Source organism: Diadema setosum, chromosome 2 (assembly GCF_964275005.1).
Source record: "Diadema setosum chromosome 2, eeDiaSeto1, whole genome shotgun sequence".
NCBI lineage: Eukaryota > Metazoa > Echinodermata > Echinoidea > Diadematoida > Diadematidae > Diadema > Diadema setosum.
The window spans coordinates 19,784,843-19,808,109 of NC_092686.1; the positions used below are offsets into that span (position 1 = coordinate 19,784,843).

Sequence of the window (23,267 nt, forward strand, 5' to 3'; positions counted from 1 at the left end):
GCACCGACAAGGGTGATATACGCTGGCGAGATCCCTGGTAAACCAATGAAGGACCCCAAGATGTTCTGCATTAGACACTTCACCTCGCACTTGTTTGAGTGCTATTTGGGTAGCAATCCGTTGGACACGTTCGATTATCAGTGACTGAGATGACATAATGGGAAACCAAGCTGGGATGCCATACTTGAGCACTGGCAACGCCAGGGCTTTATACAGTGAAAAAAAAAAAAAAAACATTAGTAGATACCCCTTGGGCTATAGTTCTAACGAACCCCAGAATATGATTGGCACGAGAGACAACTGAAGAAAGATCACTAATCCCAGATACTGAAACATAGATACTGAGCTGAGTGGTACATCACCTAGGTGATAAATCGGAGAGTGAAACTTGCATTTTCTGGTAATGTGCATGACTTTACTTTAGGTAGGATTGAAGGACATTCCATTCAGATGAGATCAACAGAGCAAGGCCTCCAAGTCCTCCTGAACATGGTCTTCATCTTCTGTAGAATCAATTTGTCTAAATAACACTACATCATTTGCTAACAATGCAGTATGTAATGATATCTGTTCTGGTAATATCTATACAGTAAGTTAAAAAAAATACCTTCAGGCATTGCATAAACACAGGGTAAATAATGAAATTTTGAGAGTTTGACTTTGACCTTTTGGCCTTGAGCATGTGCACCCAAAGTTGACTGGCATTACTTTTTCCACTGCTATATACACATGCCAAGCTTCATTAGGACACCTCAAAGAGTTTTAAGTTACATTGTAATGCCAATTTATAGTACTGCTCAAGATGCCTAAAATGGGTGATAATGATATGGACTGGATACTTTTGGGGGATACAACATTAATTGCCCCCTTGTCTTTGACTTGTGCAATACAATTCTCGTTCAGGCAATAAATGTCCTATTCCCCTCAAGGCCAGTCCATATCGTACCTATGCAATTGCCTGGCATAATGCACCCAAGAAAGAATGCGTAGAGGCTATCCTTAATTTTGCACCAAAAGTTGATACTACTTATGCTTACACAATACCACTTATCTTAGGATCTCATTTGTATGTAATGAAGACATCATTTTCACCCCTATCCGATTAAAGAGACGAGAGAAATAAGGATCTCTGGATCATTATCCTAGTTCTCCTCCTGTTTGCAGTATTACAGTATACCACTTGCTAACTTACGAGCAAGAGCTATCCTAGGATCCTTACAGAGTACCACCCATGTTCCTTACTTCTGAGAGTATCTAACTGCAAAACACCTTCTGAATGTGGAAAGGAGATATCAAAAATTAACTCTTTTCACCCTTTCGCACCCTGCCCCTCAGACCCATGTGGACCAACTGATCTGATCAGTGCATAAATGTGCACCTCATATAGCTTACCTTGGCTAAGTATCAATTTACTAAATATTTGTCCTAAAGTCTGTTAATAAGGTCTGAGGCATATAGACAGATGGACAACATACTGCTGCAGGCATCCTCTCAGTGCAGAGGAATAAACCAAACATGAAAGAATTCTGAATGGACACATGAAGCTGACTTGTGATTAATATAAATTACATTTAACTGACAGCATTTCAAATGGCACTAATCTTAAAGGGAATGAAAACAAATCCAGTACACTTACCACGTTGAAGACAGTTGTTAATGACCGGCCAACATTGTAGAATGCGACTCCCACATTCTTCAGACACAGGTTGTTGAAGGTGATCATACCAACAAAGACTAATGACAGTGGCAATACCTTTGTCAAGAGAATGAAGACATAAATGTATTTACCAAGTGATACTATGTGTGATTGCTACCAACAAAAAGAGAACAAATGAGACAGGAAAATGCTTACATTACAAGTAACTGGAAAAAAAAAATCTTCAGTAACAGGCATACACACACACAGAACAGTTAAGAGTACCTAAAAAACTATCTACAATCAGCAAAATCTGGTAATCCACATAATTTATACAAGGCTCAACACAAACTTTTTCTTTTGGTGGCCCAACAATGAAATCTAGTGGCCTTATCGGGACAACAATATAAAATATCCATTAAAATGGTAGCCTGGCATCTATTGCTGGTGGCCCTGAGCCACTGCTAATGTTCAACCCTAAATATTACCATGTCTTGACATCAGTTGAATATCAACACACAATCTTGCTCACTTATTGACACTTGGAATACATCAAAAAATGGGCCTGCAAATATACTTGGAACATGTGACCTTCTATTATATCTGACTCCATCTATGACATGAAGATCCCCTATCTCTGACCCAAGTTTTGTTACAAGAGAAATGATAGTAAAATTCTTTTTCACAAGGCTCTTGCTGAGACTGCTAAACTTTAACATGTGGCTTTCAAAGAATGTGATGGAGACCCTGAGAGTTGCCTGTAATCTCATTTTCATGGGCAAAAAATATGTTGTCAAAAACACTTCACTTTTTCCTCTTGGAGGTTGTGTGTCTCTGGTTGCATACTGTAAAGCAAGAATTCTTGTTATCGCCAATGATGCAAAAAATATCCGCATGTTGATTTAAGCGTCATTTACGATGCATTATGGGATAGTTAGGGAGCCACGTCACTTTCGTTCGTTCGCGCGTGATATGCGACTAATGCTCCGTACATACAACCGACAGTATTCTTACGTGTACTGTTTCCTCGACTTGAATTTTAGCTTTTATATGATTTGAAATTTCTCCATTCTAGAGAAATTGCTGTAAATACGACTATATGGGTTGTTACTACGAAGCTGCCATGTGTTGGTCGTATGACAATAAACGAACAAATCTACAGAAATATCCCTGGCATGTGAGACGTGATGTGGGTGAAGTTTCTGGATGATTCCACAGCACATGCGACTTGCTTGTATTGCTTCGGAGACAGGATAAGTTTGAGATCACGGTTCGTTCCTGATTGTGTTCGCGGCACTTCGACAGAGAACAAATAAAAAAAAGATGGGCATTCCATGACGATATCCAGGTGAGTGAATATCAGTTTCCATTATTATCTTCAGCGTATGCAGAGATGACTGATGTGCAAGTCGATCGCAATGATCTACAAGCAGTACCGGTATGTCTAGCTTGTATGCGTGTGGTGCATGCTATATGCAAGGCCTAGGGCAATGCGGGGGTTATATAGCTACAGTATGTATCACAGGCCTGGCTGGCTCGGGTACAGCCGCCTATCCGTGGCCGGCGTGGAGCTAGGTAAGGTACATGTACGCGCATGATAGCGCTGTGCAAAATATGCCCCACGCTGGAAGTGCCGGAGTCCCGTAAGTGCACTAAATCTCTTTACAATGCAATCTCTAGCGCTTGAATAGACACTGTACTTCAGAGCCTCTTTTCTCCGTTCACACTTTTCCTGAGTGTGTGCTTTTTTTCCAATATTTAACACATTCCCGTAATACCCCACGAAAGTTGTGGGGTGCATTATTTATGACCAAAAGAGGGCGTCCTACGACCTCAGACTTGGCCAGTAGCTGTAGAATGATTTTAGCCAATCACAGAGATCCTGAGAGTCTGAAAAATAATTTATGCAAAGAAATCTACTTTAGAATGTCTCTTATTGGCTAGAACACCTGTCGTGGATAGGTGGTTAGGGGCTGTGATGATGTGGTGATAGATCCCAGGACTCAAATGAATGAGTGGACGCAGGATTGTAGTTCACTTGACTGTATTGGTGTCAGTAAATCAACACACAAAAAAAAAAACCCTAAGTCAGGTAGCGACTCGCTCTTTGGAAGTATGAACCCTCATCCTCAGACATGAGAACACCAGTACCGGAGGGCTGAACATCTCACCCATGAACAAGTTTTTCTTGTCCAAAAGAAACTGCCAAAAAACCAAAAGACATCATAACAGGCGGAAAACAGCCAGACTCAACCCATTGCGGCAGGTTGCTTGTCCTACGGTGCGAGAGTGCGAAGTGATGTGTGTGTCGTGCAGTGTGCAGTGCAAGTGTCCAAATTTCCCGCGGTACATACGACCAGCACAAAGGGCGCGTTCATGTGCAACTCAGATCCCTGGAAAATGACTAATATTCATCCGCCTACTCTCTATTTCTGTTTACAACAAAATTTCCCAAAATTATAACAATCATTCTTCTCACTCCTATTTCTAAACACACCAATCCAACCTTCCATTTTCCAACTACATATACCAAATTACGTATCACAAATAAGGACTTCATTAATTCCAGACACTAATTTCTGATACATCGGTGACATGGTCATCTTGAATACCTAAAACATTTCGAATTCCTGGCTGTGATTACCAAGCACGTTCAACAAAGAGCACTTTGTAAACAACTCCTGTTTCACAACATCTGTCTAATGAGCTGTAATAAACTCACAATAGGCTAGTAGTCTTCAATAAAGTATTTTCATCACTTTCTCAATTTCCATTTCCCGTCACACCTATTAGGGATTCGAGCCTGCTGAGAAACTAATCAATATTCATGTTTACAGCACGCATGTATCTTTGTTGCCCCAGCAACTGCAGTGATTTCTTTCGCGCGGTATCGTGATATCGATCTCCCCAGAAGTGTGCGAGACGATATCTGTTTACCTGTGTCGAATTACGTTAGTGAGTGTGGCTAACTTCTCTAGGTTCCCTGTCCATTTCTCTCTTTTTTCTCTTTTACTTTCGTATCATTCTATCTCTTTTATTCTCAGAGTACAATCGTACTTCTGAGAGTGTTTGTTCATTCTTTTAAAGTGATTATCTCGTTTGCAACAATTTAGAGGTGAGTTTTTGTTCGAGTGTTTGTTGAGTTTTTAGATTGAACATGATGTAGATTATCTACGTGTGTGCGAGAACATCGTACTTTGTATGGTACCCACTCGTTTGTTTCTGTGTAAGCATTTTACCGTAAAGTGTCTTCATCGTTCGTCTTCAAGCATCGGGTTTTCACCCTAGTTTTCCTCATCGTGGTTTTCCACCTCAATTTTTTTTCCGGTGCAAGATGTTCTGTGTATTTTTTTCTACGGTAAAATGCCATCGTGGATAGTCTTTGTGTATTTATTACTAGTTTTCCACCTCCATTTCATTTTTGTGTACAACTAATGTCTAGTTAGGTCTGCGATGTCTGTATCGTTTGCTGATGTGTTTTGTGAGAGTGACTATGATGGAAGTGATATTCAGGGTTTTGCTGTGGTTGAGATGACAGTGATGATGATAGTGATTCTGGTGATGTTGATTTACGAACCCTTATGATGATGCAATTCATTTCGTGTGACCATGAAGTTGACGATGGCGAGTATGACACAAGTAGCCTAGGCCGATGTCGAGTGTGACACTGAAACGGGGGCCGATGCTCGCTCATGCACAGGAGTGGTCTAGAGACCTGCATTTTATCATTTTTTTTTCCTTTTCCTTGTTCGCTTGGGTTTAGTGCTACCAAAATTCGTGTCTCTGAAGAAACTAAACCAAAAGCTTGACAATAAGTTTGCATCAGGTCTATTCTGTAGTACATATTAGATCTAAATGGCGATGCTAATTTAGTTTTCATTTAGAACTCGATGAAATCCCATTTTCTTCACTCATTTTTCCACTGATAAATTATTTAGAACTGTACTTAAATTCTGATGTATTGTGTTCACCACTGTGTTAAATCAATAAAAAAGAGCCTGCTGAGCAGGTGTTTCATTCTATCCTTTTCATTTCCTCCCTATCCTTTTTGTTTTCTTCCTGTCACTTTCTTCTTTGACCCTTGATGGAAAAAAAAAATCCCATCTTTCCATATAAAGACAGAACACATACCATCATGAAATATTATGACATTAAACTAATATACGAATATGTTAGCGATGAAAATTCTTGTTTGTAAAAATAAATCATAAATCAAAGGTGATTTCTTATGAAGCAGTTCTTTCAAATGTCCAACAACTTCGATAATGAAGCAAGTGAAATCTGAAAACTATCGTGGCAAGAAGTGATATTGATAGGGAATTCTGACAAAAACTCTCACACCATTTGATGTTTAAATTTGTCCTTATTGGATAGGGTTATAAAACTATAAACGCCACCGATAAAATCACAATCGCTCTCAATTACAATCTAACAGGAGCAGTTGGGTAGGTATGACTGTAAACAGCTGATTACTTATGCTTCGTATCCATGGGTAACTGTGGGGTAACTGCAAGAAGGCGCATGGAATTTAGACTTGAGTCAAGAACTGTTATTTATTATAACTTTTTTATTCAAAATATTTTTTTTTCTTGGACTGAAAAAAAAAAGCCGAAATATTCCAAATTACACTTCTAAAATATATAATGAATATATGAAGTATTTTTATTATGATTTTATGAAGAATTAGAATTATTATACAAATATTAATAATAGACGGGCTGAACAATGAAGGCTAATTTCGCCCCAAGAATTTGCAGCACACCGTATCTGGTGCATTCCTAGCGTTCTTGCCGCACTCTCACATCCACTTAGTGCATGCAGTACATGTTCTATACATACAGTACACGTTGTATGAGGAGCTAGTGCACCGATCTCATTCCTGATCTCGTGCGAGGAAAAACTTCAAGTGTAGAAAATCCGCTCAAAACTAAGCCAAACATGATTTTGGAACATACATTACAGTGTCAAGACCTTTTTAGTGGACTTTGATTTCGCTATTTGTCTGTTTTAGCTCTAGAATGTACGACTTCTTACGTCCGATTCGTTTGTACCGTGCCACGTGCTGCATGTTTTTTTCAGCCCCATGCTTCCCCACACACGTACTACACACAAGCCATCGCGATAGCGATAACACGTGCGGAGCAGACATGCGGATTTCAGCACGTAGGGTAAATGAGTAGTTGAAGGTATCTCGATTGTAAAACAAATCTTTTTCTATGTCTCTGCAAATTTGAATTAGGTTATCTAAGCATAAATAGATTTTGATACATTATAAAATAGATTAGCCATAGCAAGAACTTGCTTACATGAGAGTTATTTGATAACATTGCAATATGAAAACCCCGTCATTGAATGGAATGTCCCAGAGCCATCTCGGGGGCTCGAGGACGTTATGGACACGTCGATTTGCAAGTGGGTAAGATGTGATTACAAATGGGTTGAAATGAAGAGGATTTATGAATAAAATACACATAAACATAATTTTTTTCATAATTCATTCACAGTTTAGTATTTCCTTTCATAAAATTCTCATAAACTAGTGCTGTATTGAGGTAACTAAGTGCACATTTGCAAGAGTGTACACGCATCAACCCTCCTGCCTATAGTGGGAATGACACAGTAAGTTTTTCAATGACGTATAAATGCTCTTTGCGTGTAGATCGTGCCGTAGGGGAGATCGCGCCCAAGTTCACGGCCAACTTACAAGGCAGGCACGTAATTACAGATTACACAGAGGCCCATACGTGGATGGGTTAAATAGGTTAGGAGAGTCCATTTGATTTGAGTTATTCATCATTTTAAAGCTTAAAGGTAGGGGATACCTTTTACAGACCTCCCAAAATGCAGAAAAACATTAAATATGAACCTCAGGGGACTTGTTTAGGCCACTGCTGAGAAATTTGGAAGTCAACAGTTATCTACAATTTGAATAATGCACAAAACTCAACTACTCAGTAGTTCTGTGTGTCAGCCACACTAAGCCTTTTTGTTGCAGTCTTCTGTATTCTTTATCTATAAACACAAATCTAAAAGTATAAGAGGTGATGTAATAACATATAGAGTGTGTGGCAAGAATGTATATAGAAATGTTTGTAAGTTTTGATGAACTTTCTTCACAAAATATACATGATGGACACACATGCAGTGCATGGGTCTGCAAAGGTAGCCTAGTAATGCACTGGAATTTACGTTGAGCCCCGAAAAAAAATTCAATTCAAAATCCAACGGTCAATAAAAATGTACTAAATGTTACCTTCCACTTTCAATACTTTATGGGAGTTTCTAAAATGATACTCTCTTCAACATACCACTGTATTTATACAACTATTCATTTAAGGCATGCAAATGGAATTCCCTACCTTTAAGGTCTTTCTGTTCGTTTTGTGATGTAGGGTCACATATAAGGGCTGTTCCATCAACGGGAGCATCACTCACCCGAAGAAGCAAATTGATAATTGGTAAAGCGTAGCAATAAGTGAGTTTACTTCCAGTTTTTTTTTAATTCAAATAAATTTTGGATCTTGTTCTTTCCTTCTATGATATATGGAAGAAACTGATCACTTTATTAACTGTAATGTATGTTTGCATCATATTTTATCCATTCGTTTTTGTTTGCTTTGTTTTTACTTCAAGGATCATGCTATTGGAAGATATAACTCAGTCTAGAGAAAAAGAAGAGGAAAAGAAAAAATTGGTACAACTATAATGGAGTGGCATCACAATGTCAATTCCCCTGGTTCAGCTTAACTTCGCATCACCAAGAAATGTGACTAAAAGTGTCAGAAATTATCTTTTCTTTGACATGATACATTATGGATACTGTGCTTCAAAATCATTTAACAGTAATGAATGTTTATACAGTGCTCATCGCTTATTCAGGAGGGGTCGGGAGACAAGTTTTTCTCCCGTGTAAGCTGTGCTCCCGCTAAAGCAGTGGCTGATATTGGCCCATGGAAACCACACAACATGAAGCCCAATATGTGGGCATTACACTAAACCATGCATGCACAATTAAACCCGCTGATAACCACAGCAACAAGTACACACGCGCTATAAGACACGCAGACACATAACGGCGAAAAGAAAAGATACAGCAATCTCATCATTTTGGCAAATGCCTCATCGGAACAAACCTTTTTTCATTTGATCCACAAATTTGAGAGTCAAAGTACATAAAGTCACGATGCATACCCTATCAGTGCTTAGAAAGAGGAAGCTAGGCCAACTTCCACATGTTGTTTTATAACATGTTAACAACATGCACATTACGACTACACTGATAGTGACGATCGTGTGAACACATTTTTCTCATACAATATACATGCCCCCTTGTTATGCTGTCGCACACAAACACGCGCACTGCATGCATATAATACTATGCACGAACGAAAAGGGCGAGTATGAGCCGCACGCGGGGAAGGTGACTCTCCGTATCGCACTGAAGGGGTGGTACAGTGTAAGAGCATGAATAGAAGCTGATGACACGCGATATTAAGATGACTGCCTCTGCGCTACGTCTCACTACCTATTAATGGCAAATGTTTAGATTGCAGTCGGCATAATCTATTGGAACTGGTTAGAAAATAATCCTTTTGGTAAGGGAATGAAATCCCTGCAATTATTTCCAAGGATTTACTGACCATATTCGCTGGCGTATACGCCGCAGTATCTTTCAGAAAAATCAAAATGAAAAGTTGGGATGCGGCCTTTCCGGTGGCAAAACCAATATTGGTCTCTGCAACCCGGCAAATCAGGAGTAAAAACTAACACATTTATGCATGTATGGGACTACACAATAGGCAACTAAGGAGGCAACCATCCTCCGATGAATATACAAATCTTACAAGCAAAGCTACATTCCGTGTTTGTTTTACAACTTGACTTTCCTCATCAGTACGTCCTCTTTGTCGTTCCTATGAAATTTTAATGAAGCAAAACTAGAAATGTCGCTACAGCGACTGGTTATACCCCCGCCAAACAACATTTCATAAGCTTTGGTCAAAAAACTGAGGAAGTAGTTAAATCCGCAAGATCTTTCCTTGATCTTCTGCCATTAATATGCCGTTACCATGGCAACATACTTTCGGGTACTGTCGAAAAATGCGTCTTGCACATCTACAACCAAAGGCACACATCTGTACCAAGTTTCATGGAAATTGGGCAAAAACTGAGGAAGTAGTTTGCAACACAAAATTTTCCATCATTCTGGCTCATAATATGTGAGCTGTTACCATGGCAACATACTTTTTGTCACTGTCAAGAAATGTGTCATGCTGACCTATATCCTAAGACAAACATTCAATATGAATTCCATGAGAATTGGAAGAACACTGATGAAGCAGTTTTGCCATGAAGCATTTTGCCCTATATTTTACCAATAACATGCCGTTACCATGGCAACGCACTTTTTGCCACTGCGGAAATATGTGTCTTGCACATTAACATATTCAGATGAACATCTGTACCCAATTTCATAAAAATTGATCAAAAACTGTGGGAGGAGTTCGCGACGCAAGATTTGTACCCATTTTTGCCCATAATATGCCGTTACCATGGCAACGTACTTTTGGATACTGTCAAAAAATACGTCTTGCACATCTACAACCCAAGGCACACATCTGTGCCAAGTTTTATGGGAATCGGTTGAAAACTGAGGAAGTAGTTCGCGACGCAAGATTTGCAACGGACCGCCCACCCGACTGACCGCCCGACCGTCCGCTGATTCCTATATACCCCCTTCAAACTTCGTTTGGCGGGGGTATAATAAAACTAAAGCTCAAAGCGTAATGCAAAATTATGAGTGTTTGTCAATCAATGACAATGACTTGTCACGAACCTGTCTACACATGACTCGACTCCCACAATGAACACAATGAACACAATAGTGCTATTCAACATACGGCACAGCGCGGCAAGCGTGTGTGCACAAACGATGAATGCTCCACTCACAACACGCATTGTTATGAATGGGCAACCCATCCCCGCCAAAACCCACAAATTTTGTGGAGTGCTTTATTTACAGCGCGCATGTATCTTTGTTGCCCCAGCAACTGCAGTGATTTCTTATGCGCAGTATCGTGATATCGATCTCCTCAGAGAGTGCGTGACGATCTGTTTACCTGTGTCGAATTACGTTAATGAGTGTTGCGTAAGTTCTCTAGCCCCCCGTTTATACTGCTAAAAATCATAGCATCTCTTGCATGTTTGCTATTACATGATGCACTAATATAACCTGAACCAAGTGGCACATCAGCGCCCTTTTGTTAATATACTGTATACCGTGTATGTGCTTTGAATTATGACATAAACCAATCAGGTGACAAGCGAAACACTAAGATGCACACACTCACAACACACTCACAACACACACACACACACATACACACACACAAATGTGCATAAATGAAAGGTAAATGACTTTCGGATGTGGGATATACAATACAGACTGAGGTACATGAAAGCAGCAAAAAATCCAGTTTGTTGAATCTATTAATAAAGCTGTAAAATCTTATCTTCAAAAAATATTTCAGATTCATATCTTCAATATATTAACTTCAAATAACACATGTTACATTACATCAGAAGCTTTAATCACTTGCAATCACCCCTAAGGGAAAAAAATACAAGCACATAAAAGGTCACGGTGAATTACCGTAATAATAAATCCATTCACTTCGTGTTGCCGTAATACAGTATATACCAAAAGAAACTTTGCGTTAATTAAAATTAACGTTTCATTAACGCAAGCGGCTTCACTTGAATCGTTAGTAACGCAAACTAACGATCGGAAAAATTAACGTTTATAGTAACGATGAGTAACGATGCGTAACGATCCCTCGCGCAAATTAACGATGTTTCGTTAACATTAACGATAGGTAACGCAAGAACTCACGCAAGATTTTGGTTTTGTAACGAGACCTGCTGAAAGGACGACGTAGCTCCTGCCGAGTGTAGCGATTTAGCAGAGTCTTTTCGCGAATCGAATCACAATTTCGCGAATGGTTAATTTGCGACTGGCGTCACCAAAAACGCACGCCGGGCCACCAAAAAAGCCGGATGTTTGCCTTTACTTTTGAAAATGAACAGCGGTAACAATCGGCTCCGTAAGCTGCTAGAATAAATGTCAGATGTTTGCTCTTAATTTTGGAAATGAATAACGGTAATATTCGACTCCGTATAATACAAAATAAATGTCAGATGTTTGCTTAGACTTTTGGAAATGAATAACGGTAAGATTCAGCTCCGTACGGTGCTGAAATTAATGTCAGATATTTGATTTTGCGTTCGGAAATGAATAAGGATAAAATACGGCTCCGGAAGATGCTGAAATAAATGTCGAGTGTTTGCCTTGACGGTCGGATATAAATAATAATGATATTCAACTCCGTATGATGATAAAATAAATGCCGGAAGTTTACTTTTACGTTCGAAAGTAAATAATTATAATATTCAGCTCCGGAAGATGCTAAAATATATGTCGAATTATCCCTTTGGCGTTCGGAAATGAATAACAATAATAATCAACTTCGTACAACGATGAGATAAATGACGGATGTTTGCTTTTACTTTCGAAAGTAAATAGCAATAACATTCGGCTCCAGAAGATGCTAAAATAAATGTCAGATGATTGTTTTTACGTTCGGAAGTGAATAACAGTAATATTTTGCTCTATATACGATGCTAAATAACTGTCGGATGTTTGCTTTTAAATTTCGAAATGAATACACGTAACAGTAACATTTAACTGCGTTTGATGGTAAAGTTAATGTTTGCTTTGACGTTCGGAAATGAATAACAACAGATCAACTCCGTCCGATGATAAATAAATGTCTGGTGTTTGCTTTTATGTTCGAAAGTAAATAGCAATAACATTCAGCTCCGGAAGATGCTAAAATAAATGTTGAATGTTTGCTCTGGCGTTCGGAAATGAATAACAATAGTATTCAACTCAGTACGATGATGAAATAATTGCTGGATGTTCGCTTTTACGTTCGAAAGTAAATGGCAATAACATTCAGCTCCGGAAGATGCTAAAATATATGTCGAATGATCCCTTTGACGTTTGGAAATGAATAACAATGATATTCATCTCCGTACGATGATGAAATAGATGCCGAATGTTCGCTTTTACGTTCGAAAGTAAATAGTGCTCAATAACATTCGACTTCGGAAGATGCCAAAATGAATGTCAGATGATTGCTTGAACGTTCGGAAGTGAATAGCAGTAACATTCTGCTCCATAATTAAGATGTTAAAATAAATATTAGACATTTGCTATTTAACATTTTGAAATGAATAACAATAACATTCAGTTGCGTTTGAATATAGAACTCAGAATAACAGTATAAGATGATTAAATTTTCTATTCATATATTTTAGACGTGGGTACCTGTATCACTTCAGTAGTACTTGATATTTATTTTTCTATGTTTAGTAGGACCGATAGTTTTGCTTGTTTTTTTTTTTTTTCGGGCCACCAAAAAATAAAAATCAATCATTTTGATGGCCCGATCGGGCCACCAAAATAAAAGTTAGTGTGGAGCCCTGGCATTTTGTGGATAAAGTGTCTTGCTGAAGGGCAAATATCGGGCTTCGAGGGGATTGAAACCGCGAACCCGTACCACGGCTAATTGATTCAGATTTTACTTATGCGATACAGCTGGGGCTTCATGCGCATTTATTTACAACAACAGTATACTAGTACAGTGTAATCAGAAGACGAGCAGAAACAATGTCAGCACCAGGAGTAATCGTACCGCGCCGAAAGGGGAAAGGGAAAAGTATATCCTGAATCTACCACCACATCGACAAGAAGACAAATGACAAAAAAAAGAAAGAAAATGAATGGACCCACATGAAGCATAATTTTGGAAAATCTGCGGGATATTCGTTATTTCATTTTGCTGTGTTCAAACTATACACCAATATAGCTTTTCGAGTGTGATCTTAATGCGTATGAATGTTCTATGGACTTTAGGTTTATAATGCGAAAGAGGGTAACTATACAACAATTAATGACATTGATATCGCCAAACAATAGGAAATTTCAGAGTGCAAGAAAAATAAGACGTCCCGGAAGTACGCCAGACATAATTGCTTTTTTTGTTCCTTTCTAGCTCCAAAGCATCACCTAGGAAAATCGATTTGACCAAGAACAAAAGCGCGTCCCTCTTTTCTTCCTGGGCAATTACCTCGGACCCTTCCCCTGGCCCTAATCCTAACCATAACCTAAACTCTAACCCTAATCTTTACTCTAACCTTACCATTAACCAGTATTTAGCGGGGGGGGGGGGGGGGGGGTTAATTGCCCTCTGGGGTTAATTGCCCGGATTAGGTTGCAACACACAACAAAAACCTCTTCCCTAGCCCTACACCTTCCCGATCTCCGTGTTTTGTCAGGTGAAACGACATGTTCAAATACAAGAATAAAACAACAGTAGATATTGATTGAAACTCGACACCCATTCATGCCAGCCAGGCCAGGTTGAAATGTAACTTCAAAGCACATTCCGACAGCTGGCTGGCAAAACCACATGGCAAAGGAATTTGCGCGCGCGTGTGAATTGCTCGACTGGAGGGCCTGGGAGCGGGGAAAAACAAGGGTGATTAGTCTGTGACTTATCAAAAGCAGACCTTTCGAACAATTGCAAACCTCATGATACTACATTGTATTTTGTCTTCCTTTTGGACTGAAAGAAAAAAAAATCACAAAGACGAGTTGAGTGCACGTTGTATCACAATTTTTTACATAGCCATGCAAAAAGATTACTACACTCATGTCATGACAAGAAATGAATCAATATTCCAAGACAAATACAAAGCAGCCTCGGGTACTGACGGTGACAATGAGACGCCATGCATTCACGATGCGCGTTGGGGAGCAACAGGGAGGTGGGAAGAGACTCTTCCCGCCTCCCTGGGAGCAACATGGCATTGGCAGGGAGGGGTGATCCTGGAGTTTGTGAGAACTTCCCGATACTCAGTGACAACCAGGGAGGTGGAAGACAGATACTCCACCTCCCTGGTGACAACACGATTGTGACGATCTCAAAGCATGGACCCTACCACGGCCAGCAAATCTGCGTGTAACTTCTCAAAATTTTAAGGAACTTTGTCTCTGATCTGTTGAGTTGTTTTGCTGAATATCAGGAGCTTTTCATGCCTGAAGTTCAAATGGATGGTTGCCAAAAATTTCATAATCTATAAATCTCTCAGTAATTTATTTTAGGCTGTTGATGCTGCCGCAAAAACATTAGAAATTTCATATGAACTAGTGAGGATAAAGACAAAAAATCTCCGCACAAAACAAATACAAGTATTTTTTTATTGTCATTGGTAGTCAAATTTGTGTTTTACAGATATGATTAAAGCAATACAGTATTAACTATTGTATTACACGTAGTAACACTTTCATGATAAGTTTGACGTTCATCGCAGGAGAGTTTTTTTAAGGAGTTCAACCATTTCTAAACGTGAAGGCATGTTAAATGAAAGGGGGGAAAAAAGAATCAACGTTTGTAATCCTGGGTCTTCGACTCGAGCTATCTTTAATTAAACATTCCTTCTCTGTTCATCTCCAAGACCCCAGACTGTTCATGACCTCAGAGAATGCGCCAGTACGCGCGGTTTCTTCTGTTGATTGGTCTCACTCTCTCTCTCTCCACCCCTCCCCATTCCCCTGCCAGTCTGGCACCTTGGCATCGTGGAATCTTTCTTGTTTCTGGGTAAACTTTCATAACATGAAGCGTGCCTATCAAGTCACCACTTGACTCACCTGCTGGCAGTGTAATAATGCGAGCAGAAAATGGTAGACATTTTCTTCTGCTGCCGCTACCTTTACTGCCGAAATGCTCGGCTTTGTCACCACACACTACCACCAGTTATTCGGCGAGACACACGTTGTGTATTGGAATATAAATGGACTTTTGTGTTGGTGTTGCAATTCTCTTCCCACCTTCCTGAATTGAGTAAGTGTCTGACAGTTGTTAAAATCGTGACATCGCTAACGTTAGACAGTCGGCGTTAGTTTTAGGCTTGCGTATGCGTGATTTCATGGGTTCAATGTTCGAGGGAAAATGTTGGCTGTGGGGGAAAAAGGTGGCTTCGAAATTTTTGCTTGCCCGATTCCATGACTGCGCCCCTGAGTACAAATTTGACGACCATGACAATACGACATTGCCAGGGGAGTTCTACTCAACTACAAAATCTTTTCGGTATTTGATATCGCTATTATAATACCCTCCGCTGGCAGGAAATTGTCCGTAGTAAATCGACAGTTACTTAACTGAGGCATCTCCGAGTCTTGCAATTTACGAGATTTCTTGCCAGTCCACATGACAAGTCCGCTAACGCAAGATCTAAAAATTAACGCACAGTAACGATCTGTAACGCACAGTAACGATCTGTAACGATCATTCACGCACGGTGATCGTTAATTTTGTAACGCAGAAAGATTAACGCAGTACCGATCGGCGCTTGCGTTACACGTAAATTTAACGCAAAGTTTCTTTTGGTATATACTGTAATAACAACCAAACAGAGCCACGTAGGCCGTGAGTATTTCAATTTATTATGCAAATTTGTACTCGCACACACTCATCTATAATACTTGTAATGCATGTATACATGGGTTCGTTCTGATACATACACACAAACAGTCACATACAGTAATACATGCACACAAACACGCATACCCACCGTACATACATAATACTCTGTACACACAAAGGCATATACACATACGCATATTATACTTATCCGAACATATAAGTACACGCGTAAGATACCTACATGTATATCGGATGTACATTTAAACTAGTGGTGTAACCTGAAGCTATGAAAATCGGATCGGAAAATCGGATTGGAAATCGGCAAAATGATCGGCAACATATTTTTGCGTGTTTTGTTTGTTTGTTTGTTTCTTACCGCCCCTACCCCCCCTTCCCGCGTGCGCTTCCGTGGTATGATTTTTTTTTTTTACCCTCAGGAAATATAAATTATTTATCTAAAAAAATGTTCGTTTTGGTATTCCCCTTTTTACCATGACTCTCACAAATCGGATCGGAAATCGGCAAAATGATCGGCAACGTATTTTCGCGTGTTTTGCGGTTTTTGTTTGTTTGTCTTTTACCGCCCCTACCCCCCCCCCTTCCCGGGCGCGCTTCCGTGATATGATTTTGTTTTTAACCCAAGGAAATATAACTTATTTATTAAAAAGATGTTCGTTTTGGTATTCTCCTTTTTACCATGACTCTCACAGATACGAATATACCAGCGATCGTACTGTTTTACAACTTGCGTTGACGAAAAATGTTACTAAAAGTATACAAAATTATTTTATCAATTTGTGACAGAATTAGTGTACATACTAACTTATGTAACTAATGTGTGTGCTTGCATCGGATTTTTATCTTTTTGGCGATTTTGTTTTTCAAGGACGTGCAGGTAATTTAGAAGAGAAAAAAAAACCCCAGAAAAATTGGAGGAAGAAGAAGAAAATATTGGTGCAACTAACGTAATGCAGGGCTGCACACTAACCCATTTTTTCTGCCGGTCCAACCTGTCTCTGTCGGACCGGTAAATGCCCCGTTTTACCATTTTTTACTGGTCCGAACAGAAAATATACCGGTCAACAACGACAACCTGAAAAAACATTAAATGACTTGCAAACTCATTTTCTTGTTTTTTTTTATGGACGTCCCCCCCCCCCCCATCCAAGTACATTCTACAGATTAATATTTTTTGGAAAACTTGCATTATTTTTATATTGCACAAGAAATAAAAAAAAAATAGGAAAAAATAGAATGTTTGTTTGTGAATTACAGTGTAAAATGATAATGAACAAATTCAGATTGTGTCAAATGCGTTTGTGACTTTTTCTAAACATCGGCGCACGAACTTGCTGCGTAACCTGCTCTTGGTGGTCAGTTGGATTGCGACGATTTAATGAATTATTTTAGCTGTGATATTTTCTGATGCACGCGCTACGAGGGGTTCTTTATTTTTCTCCCGATAATCTATTCACATTTGTGCATGCGTTCTTGAAAGGTACACGACATGCAGGGCCGAATTCGCAATCCTTTTCTGCGCCCATTTCCACCTCAAATATTAGCGGGTTTGTGATAATTTCATAAATTACTTCGGCTGTAATATTTTCTGATGCACGCGCCAAAAGGGGTTGAAAATGCGTCCTTTATTTTTCCCGATAAACTCTTCGAATTTCGTAAGTGCGTTCTGAAAAGATGCACCACATGGCCGAATTCATGACACGTTTTGCGCCTATTTCTACCCCAAATATCAGCGGGATTGTAACGATTTCATAAATTACTTCGGCTGTAATCTTTTATGATGCACGCGCCAAAAGGGGTTGAAAATGTGTCCTTTATTTTTTCCCGATAAACTCTTCGAATTTCATAAGTGCGTTCTTAAAAGATGTTTCATTCGGCCGAATTCATGATACTTTTTGCGCCTATTTCTACCTCAAATATCAGCGGCATTGTGGCGATTTCATGAATTACTTCGGATGTAACTTTTTGTGATGCTCGCACCGGCTAGAATGGTTGATAATGCGTCCTTTATTTTTCTCCCCATAATCTCTTCGCATTCCGTTCATGCGTTCTTTAAAGGTATACGACACGGCCGAACTCACGATCCTTTTTGCGCCTATTTCTACCTCAACTATCAGCAGGATTGCGATGATTTTATGAATTACTTCGGCTGTAATCTTTTATGATACACGCGCCAAAAGGGGTTGAAAATGTGTCCTTTATTTTTCCCCGATAAACTCTTCGCATTTCGTAAATAAGTTCTTAAAAGATATACGACACGGCCAAAAATCATGATTCTTTTTGCGCCTATTGTTTCCTCAAACTTCAACGGGATTGCGATGATTTCATGAATTATCATTCGGCTGTAATCTTTATGATGCACGGGCCAAAAGGGGTTGAAAATGTGTTCTGTATTTTTCTCCCAATAATCTCTTCGCATTCCGTACATGCGTTCTTTAAAGGTATACGACACGGCCGAATTCACGATCCTTTTGGCGCCTATTTCTACCTCAACTATCAGCGGGATTGCGATGATTTCATGTATGACTTCGGATGTAATCTTTTATGATACACGCGCCAAAAGGGGTTGAAAATGTGTCCTTTATTTTTCCCCGATAAACTCTTCGCATTTCGTAAATGCGTTCTTAAAAGATACACGACACGGCCAAAAATCATGATCCTTTTGCGCCTATCGTTTCCTCAAACTTCAACAGGATTGCGATGATTTTATGAATTATTATTCGGCTGTAATCTTTATGATGCACGGGCCAAACGGGGTTGAAAATGTGCCCTGTATTTTTCACCCAATAATCACTTCGCATTGCGTACATGCCTACCTACGTCATGGCCGAATTCATGATCCTTTTAGCGCCTATTTCTACATCAAATATCAGCGGGATTGCGATATGTCATTTATTATTTCACCTGTAATCTTCTGTGATACATGCACTAGAAGGGTTGAAAATGCGTTCTTTATTTTTCTCCCCATAATTTCTTCGCATCTGTGCATGCGTTTTCAAAATTATACCCTGCATGCAGGGCCGAATTTGAGATTCTTTTTGCGCCTATTATTGTTATCTCAAATTCCAAGGGGATTGCGAATTTTCATGAATTACTATTCGGCTGTAATCTATATGATGCAAAGGCCAAAAGGGGTGAAAATGTGTCCCGCTAATCTTTTCCCATTTCGTACGTGCGTTCTTAAAAGGTATACGTCACGGCCGAATTCACGATCCTTTTTGTGCCTATTTCTACCTCAAATATCAGCGGGATTGTGGCGATTTCATGAATTACTTCAGATGTAATCTTTTTTAATGCACGCACCAGAAGGGTAAAAATGTGTTTTTTATTTTTCTCCCGATAATCTTGTCGCATTTGTGCATGCGTGTTTGATAACCAACACGGCATGCAGGACTGAATTCAAGATCCTTTTTGCGCCCGTTATTTCCTCAAATTTCAATGGGATTGCGTTGATTTCATGAATTGTTATTCGGCTGTAATCTTTTATGATGTACCCACCAAATGTGTCCTTTATTTTTGTTTTCTCTCCTCTATAATCTCTTCGCATTTCGTACATAAGCTTTTGAAAGATACGACGCGGCCGGTCGAATTCATGATCCTTTTTGGGACGATTTCTTCCTCAAATATGTAAGCGGGACTGCGATGATTTTATGATTTTTTTCTCCCTAGTATTATCTCTTCACATTTTGTGCATGAGTTCTTAAAAAGTACACGTAAGGGCCGATTTCGTGATCCTTTTTGCGCCTATCTTCATTATGAGACCATTCTGAACGAATGAAAATATTCATCTGTGAATTAATGACTGTGTAAAATGAAAATAAACGCAATCAGATCCATTTACTGTATCGTTGAATATCGAATGTCTTTTTACTTTTTCTAAAAATCAACACAAGTAAATTAGTTCCAACATAACTGCCACGCTGCTGCGAAGCCGGGATCGGATTGATCTTGCGTTAAAAAATCATGAGCAAAATGACTCAGAAATGCGTGCGCTTCTATCAATGCTTCTTGTCTGGCATGACCGCCGATCGCAAGTAAACGAAAAGCAGTTACACTGTTCTATACATGCTTTACATGTATTGCATTGCATGGCAGTGCGTGAACAGCGCCAAATGCGCAAGCGAGCGCGAATAACTGGTCGACTGCTAGTGCTCAAATCTAATATGTTTACTGTACAAATTGCACCGGTAGACATAAACGAAAACTTGCGTAAAACTTGTTGAACAGTGCGATATCTTGCCTTCTGTTTCTTCCTGATCGGGGCTGCTCTTTTTCTTTCTACTGACCCCACCAATGCTTTTTTCTTACTGGTCATGTCGGACCGGTAACTTGTGGATTTCCTGAAAAGTTACCGGTCCGACAGTGACTTTTACCGGTCTTTGACTGTCGGACCGGCGCCAGTGTGCAGCCCTGCGTAATGCCTTCGCACTTTCAACGTTGGCTATAGCTTACTAACTGCTAGTAACTTTGCGTCCCGATGATTTCCAATGTCCAAAATTATCTTTTCTTCTGTGACATATACTTATCACGGAACTACAATCGTAAAGGTATGTTTGCATCGCATTGTATAATTTTGTTTGCCTATTTTTTTACTTCAAGGATTACGCGAATTAGAAGAAAAAGAATGTCAAGAAAAAAGGAAGATACAGCGGCACTGCACCATCAACGTCGCTGTGAAATATTTTTTTAATGCATGATCGTTGGTATTTTTCACGTTACAGTAACTAAAGTATATGGTTGCGCCGCATTTTATTCTTTCTTTGCATTTTTTTAAAGGATTGCGTTACTGAAGAAAACACAGGTGGAACTAGCAATGGAAGAGGCATCACACTATCAATGCTGCAATGTGACTTAAAAGTATCATAGATCTAAAGCATCTTTTTTTATGACATGAATTGTCGACACTTATTACGTAATAAAGTGTAGGTTTGCATTGTTTTTTATCCCTCCTTTTGCGTTATTTTCTTTAAAAAGGTGATCACACAACAGTCAAACCTGTCTTAGCGGCCACTGAAAAATTCCCTGCACGAAATGGCTGTATAATTGATAGACCATTCATAGCGGTCACCGCAACATGTATCGCAATGTAACTTAAAGAAATTATTACTGCGGATGAAAAAGTGGAAATAAACGATCACTTACCTATTCACTATATTTCGAATGTCCGTCAATCAGATAGGTCTAATGAAATATGGTTCGCAGTTCCGAAGGTTCGTGTAATCCGAACATGAAACAAGGTATATTCCAAAGATTCGTTGGTCCAAAAATGAATGAAAGTTCGTAATTTTGAAGGCTCGCTCCATTTGAAAACGAAACATTTGACGTCCTGTATTTCAAAGTTTCTTTTAGAGTCCAAAGTGAAATAAAGTTAGGTATGTTGGAGGTCCTTTATTCCGAAAATGCATTAAAAAAATTGGTAGTTTGAAGATTCCGAAAACAAAATAAAGATTGTAATTTGTTAGTATTGCCAAAGGTTCGTTTATCTGGAAAAAATCCCCCAAAACATTGTTATTTCAAAGGTTCGTTTATGCTTTGCACTCTCAGAAATACCTGGTCCTTTTTTTTTTCTTTTCTTTTTTTAAACAGATCGTCCGATCACTTTTCCATAATAAGATTTGTTAGATTTGTTCATCTAAAATGAAATGAAATATGTGATGTAATAGTGTGAAGGCTCGTTAAATCCGTAAATTAAAAACAAAATCTTTCCAAGTCCGCTAATCCGGAAATGAAATAAATTCGCAATTTCGAAGGTTCCTTACTGCGCATTCATTTTTTCCCGCTAAAATGAAATTCAATTAATGAATTGTATTTACTTCTCGGAAAAACAAACGTCATTCTTTTTCGAGTTAACAAATCTGCGGAATAAAGAACCTTAAGAACAACGCCACACAATAATGTTCGGATTAAACTCACGAATCCTATTTCTTTTTCCGATTAACAAGTAGTGTCTGTATGGAATATTTATGATTCAGAATAATGAAACTTCAGAATATCAGCGAAACAAAATCTGTAAAAACTCAGAGGATAAAATTCGATGGAAACATACACATATGTGATGAGTTTCAACAGTTATATCATAAAAGATAAGATAATTTTAGACACTTTAAGTCACATTTTCAGCTACGCAAAGTTAAGCAAAATGAAGCGATGCCGCTTCGTTTATAGCTGCCCCAATATTTTCTTCTTCCCTTTTTTCTTTCAGTTTTTTTCCTTCTAATTTGCGTAAACCTTGAAGTAAAAAAAAAAAGCAAAATATGAAAGGATATATAGGCCTAAGCGATGCCACTTCATATAGTTGCTCTGTTTTTCTTCTACATCTTCATTTTCTTCACGTGTTATTTCTTCAATAAATTATCGCTTTAGCGTGATTTTGAAGTACGAAAAAAAAATAAAAGGACGGATAAAACACGATGCAAACATACACGTAAGTAACGTAATAAGTAACAACAGTTATGTCATAAAAGAAAAGACAATTTTAGTCACATTTCAGCGATGCAAGGTTATACGCAATCGCACTGAAGAAAAGGGCGATACCGCTTCATTATAGTTGCACCGATATTTTCTTCTTTTCTTCTTCCAGTTTTGTTTTTTGTTCTAAATCGCGTGATTCTAGAAATGAAAAATAAAAAAAAACGAAAGGATAAAATGCGATGCATAAATACACTGTACAATAACATTGTAATTACAGTACGTGATAATAACCAACAATACTCAATAATCATGTCAAAGAAGTAAAGATAATTTCGGACACTGGACCTTACATTAATTTCAGAGCCGCAATATTAAGAAAAAAATGCGGCTTTGACAGTGCGATGCCGCTCCGTTAGTTGCACCAATATATTCTTCTCCTTTCTCCGATTTTTCGTTTTTTTTTCTTCTAAATCGCCTGCATGCTCCTTGAAAAACAAAATCCCCAAAATGATAAAAGCCGATGCAAGTATCCACACATTGGTTACGTGAAAAGTATCAATAGTTCAGCTATGTCATAAATGGAAGGATAATTTTGGACACCTAATAATAAAATTTTGTACTACTAAAAAGGAAAATTTTTCATCGCAAGTTGT

The 23,267-nt window shown here is 38.8% G+C and overlaps 1 protein-coding gene across 1 annotated transcript in view; it reads right to left on the bottom strand.

Moving 5' to 3' along the window:
* LOC140240605 (GDP-fucose transporter 1-like) overlaps positions 1-23,267 on the bottom strand; it is a 118,618-nt gene that overhangs the window by 44,678 nt on the left and 50,673 nt on the right. Inside the window, exon 4 of the mRNA XM_072320366.1 lies at positions 1,637-1,753. Within this exon, the coding sequence (XP_072176467.1) occupies positions 1,637-1,753 (117 nt within the window). The remainder of the gene's footprint in view (positions 1-1,636; positions 1,754-23,267) is intronic.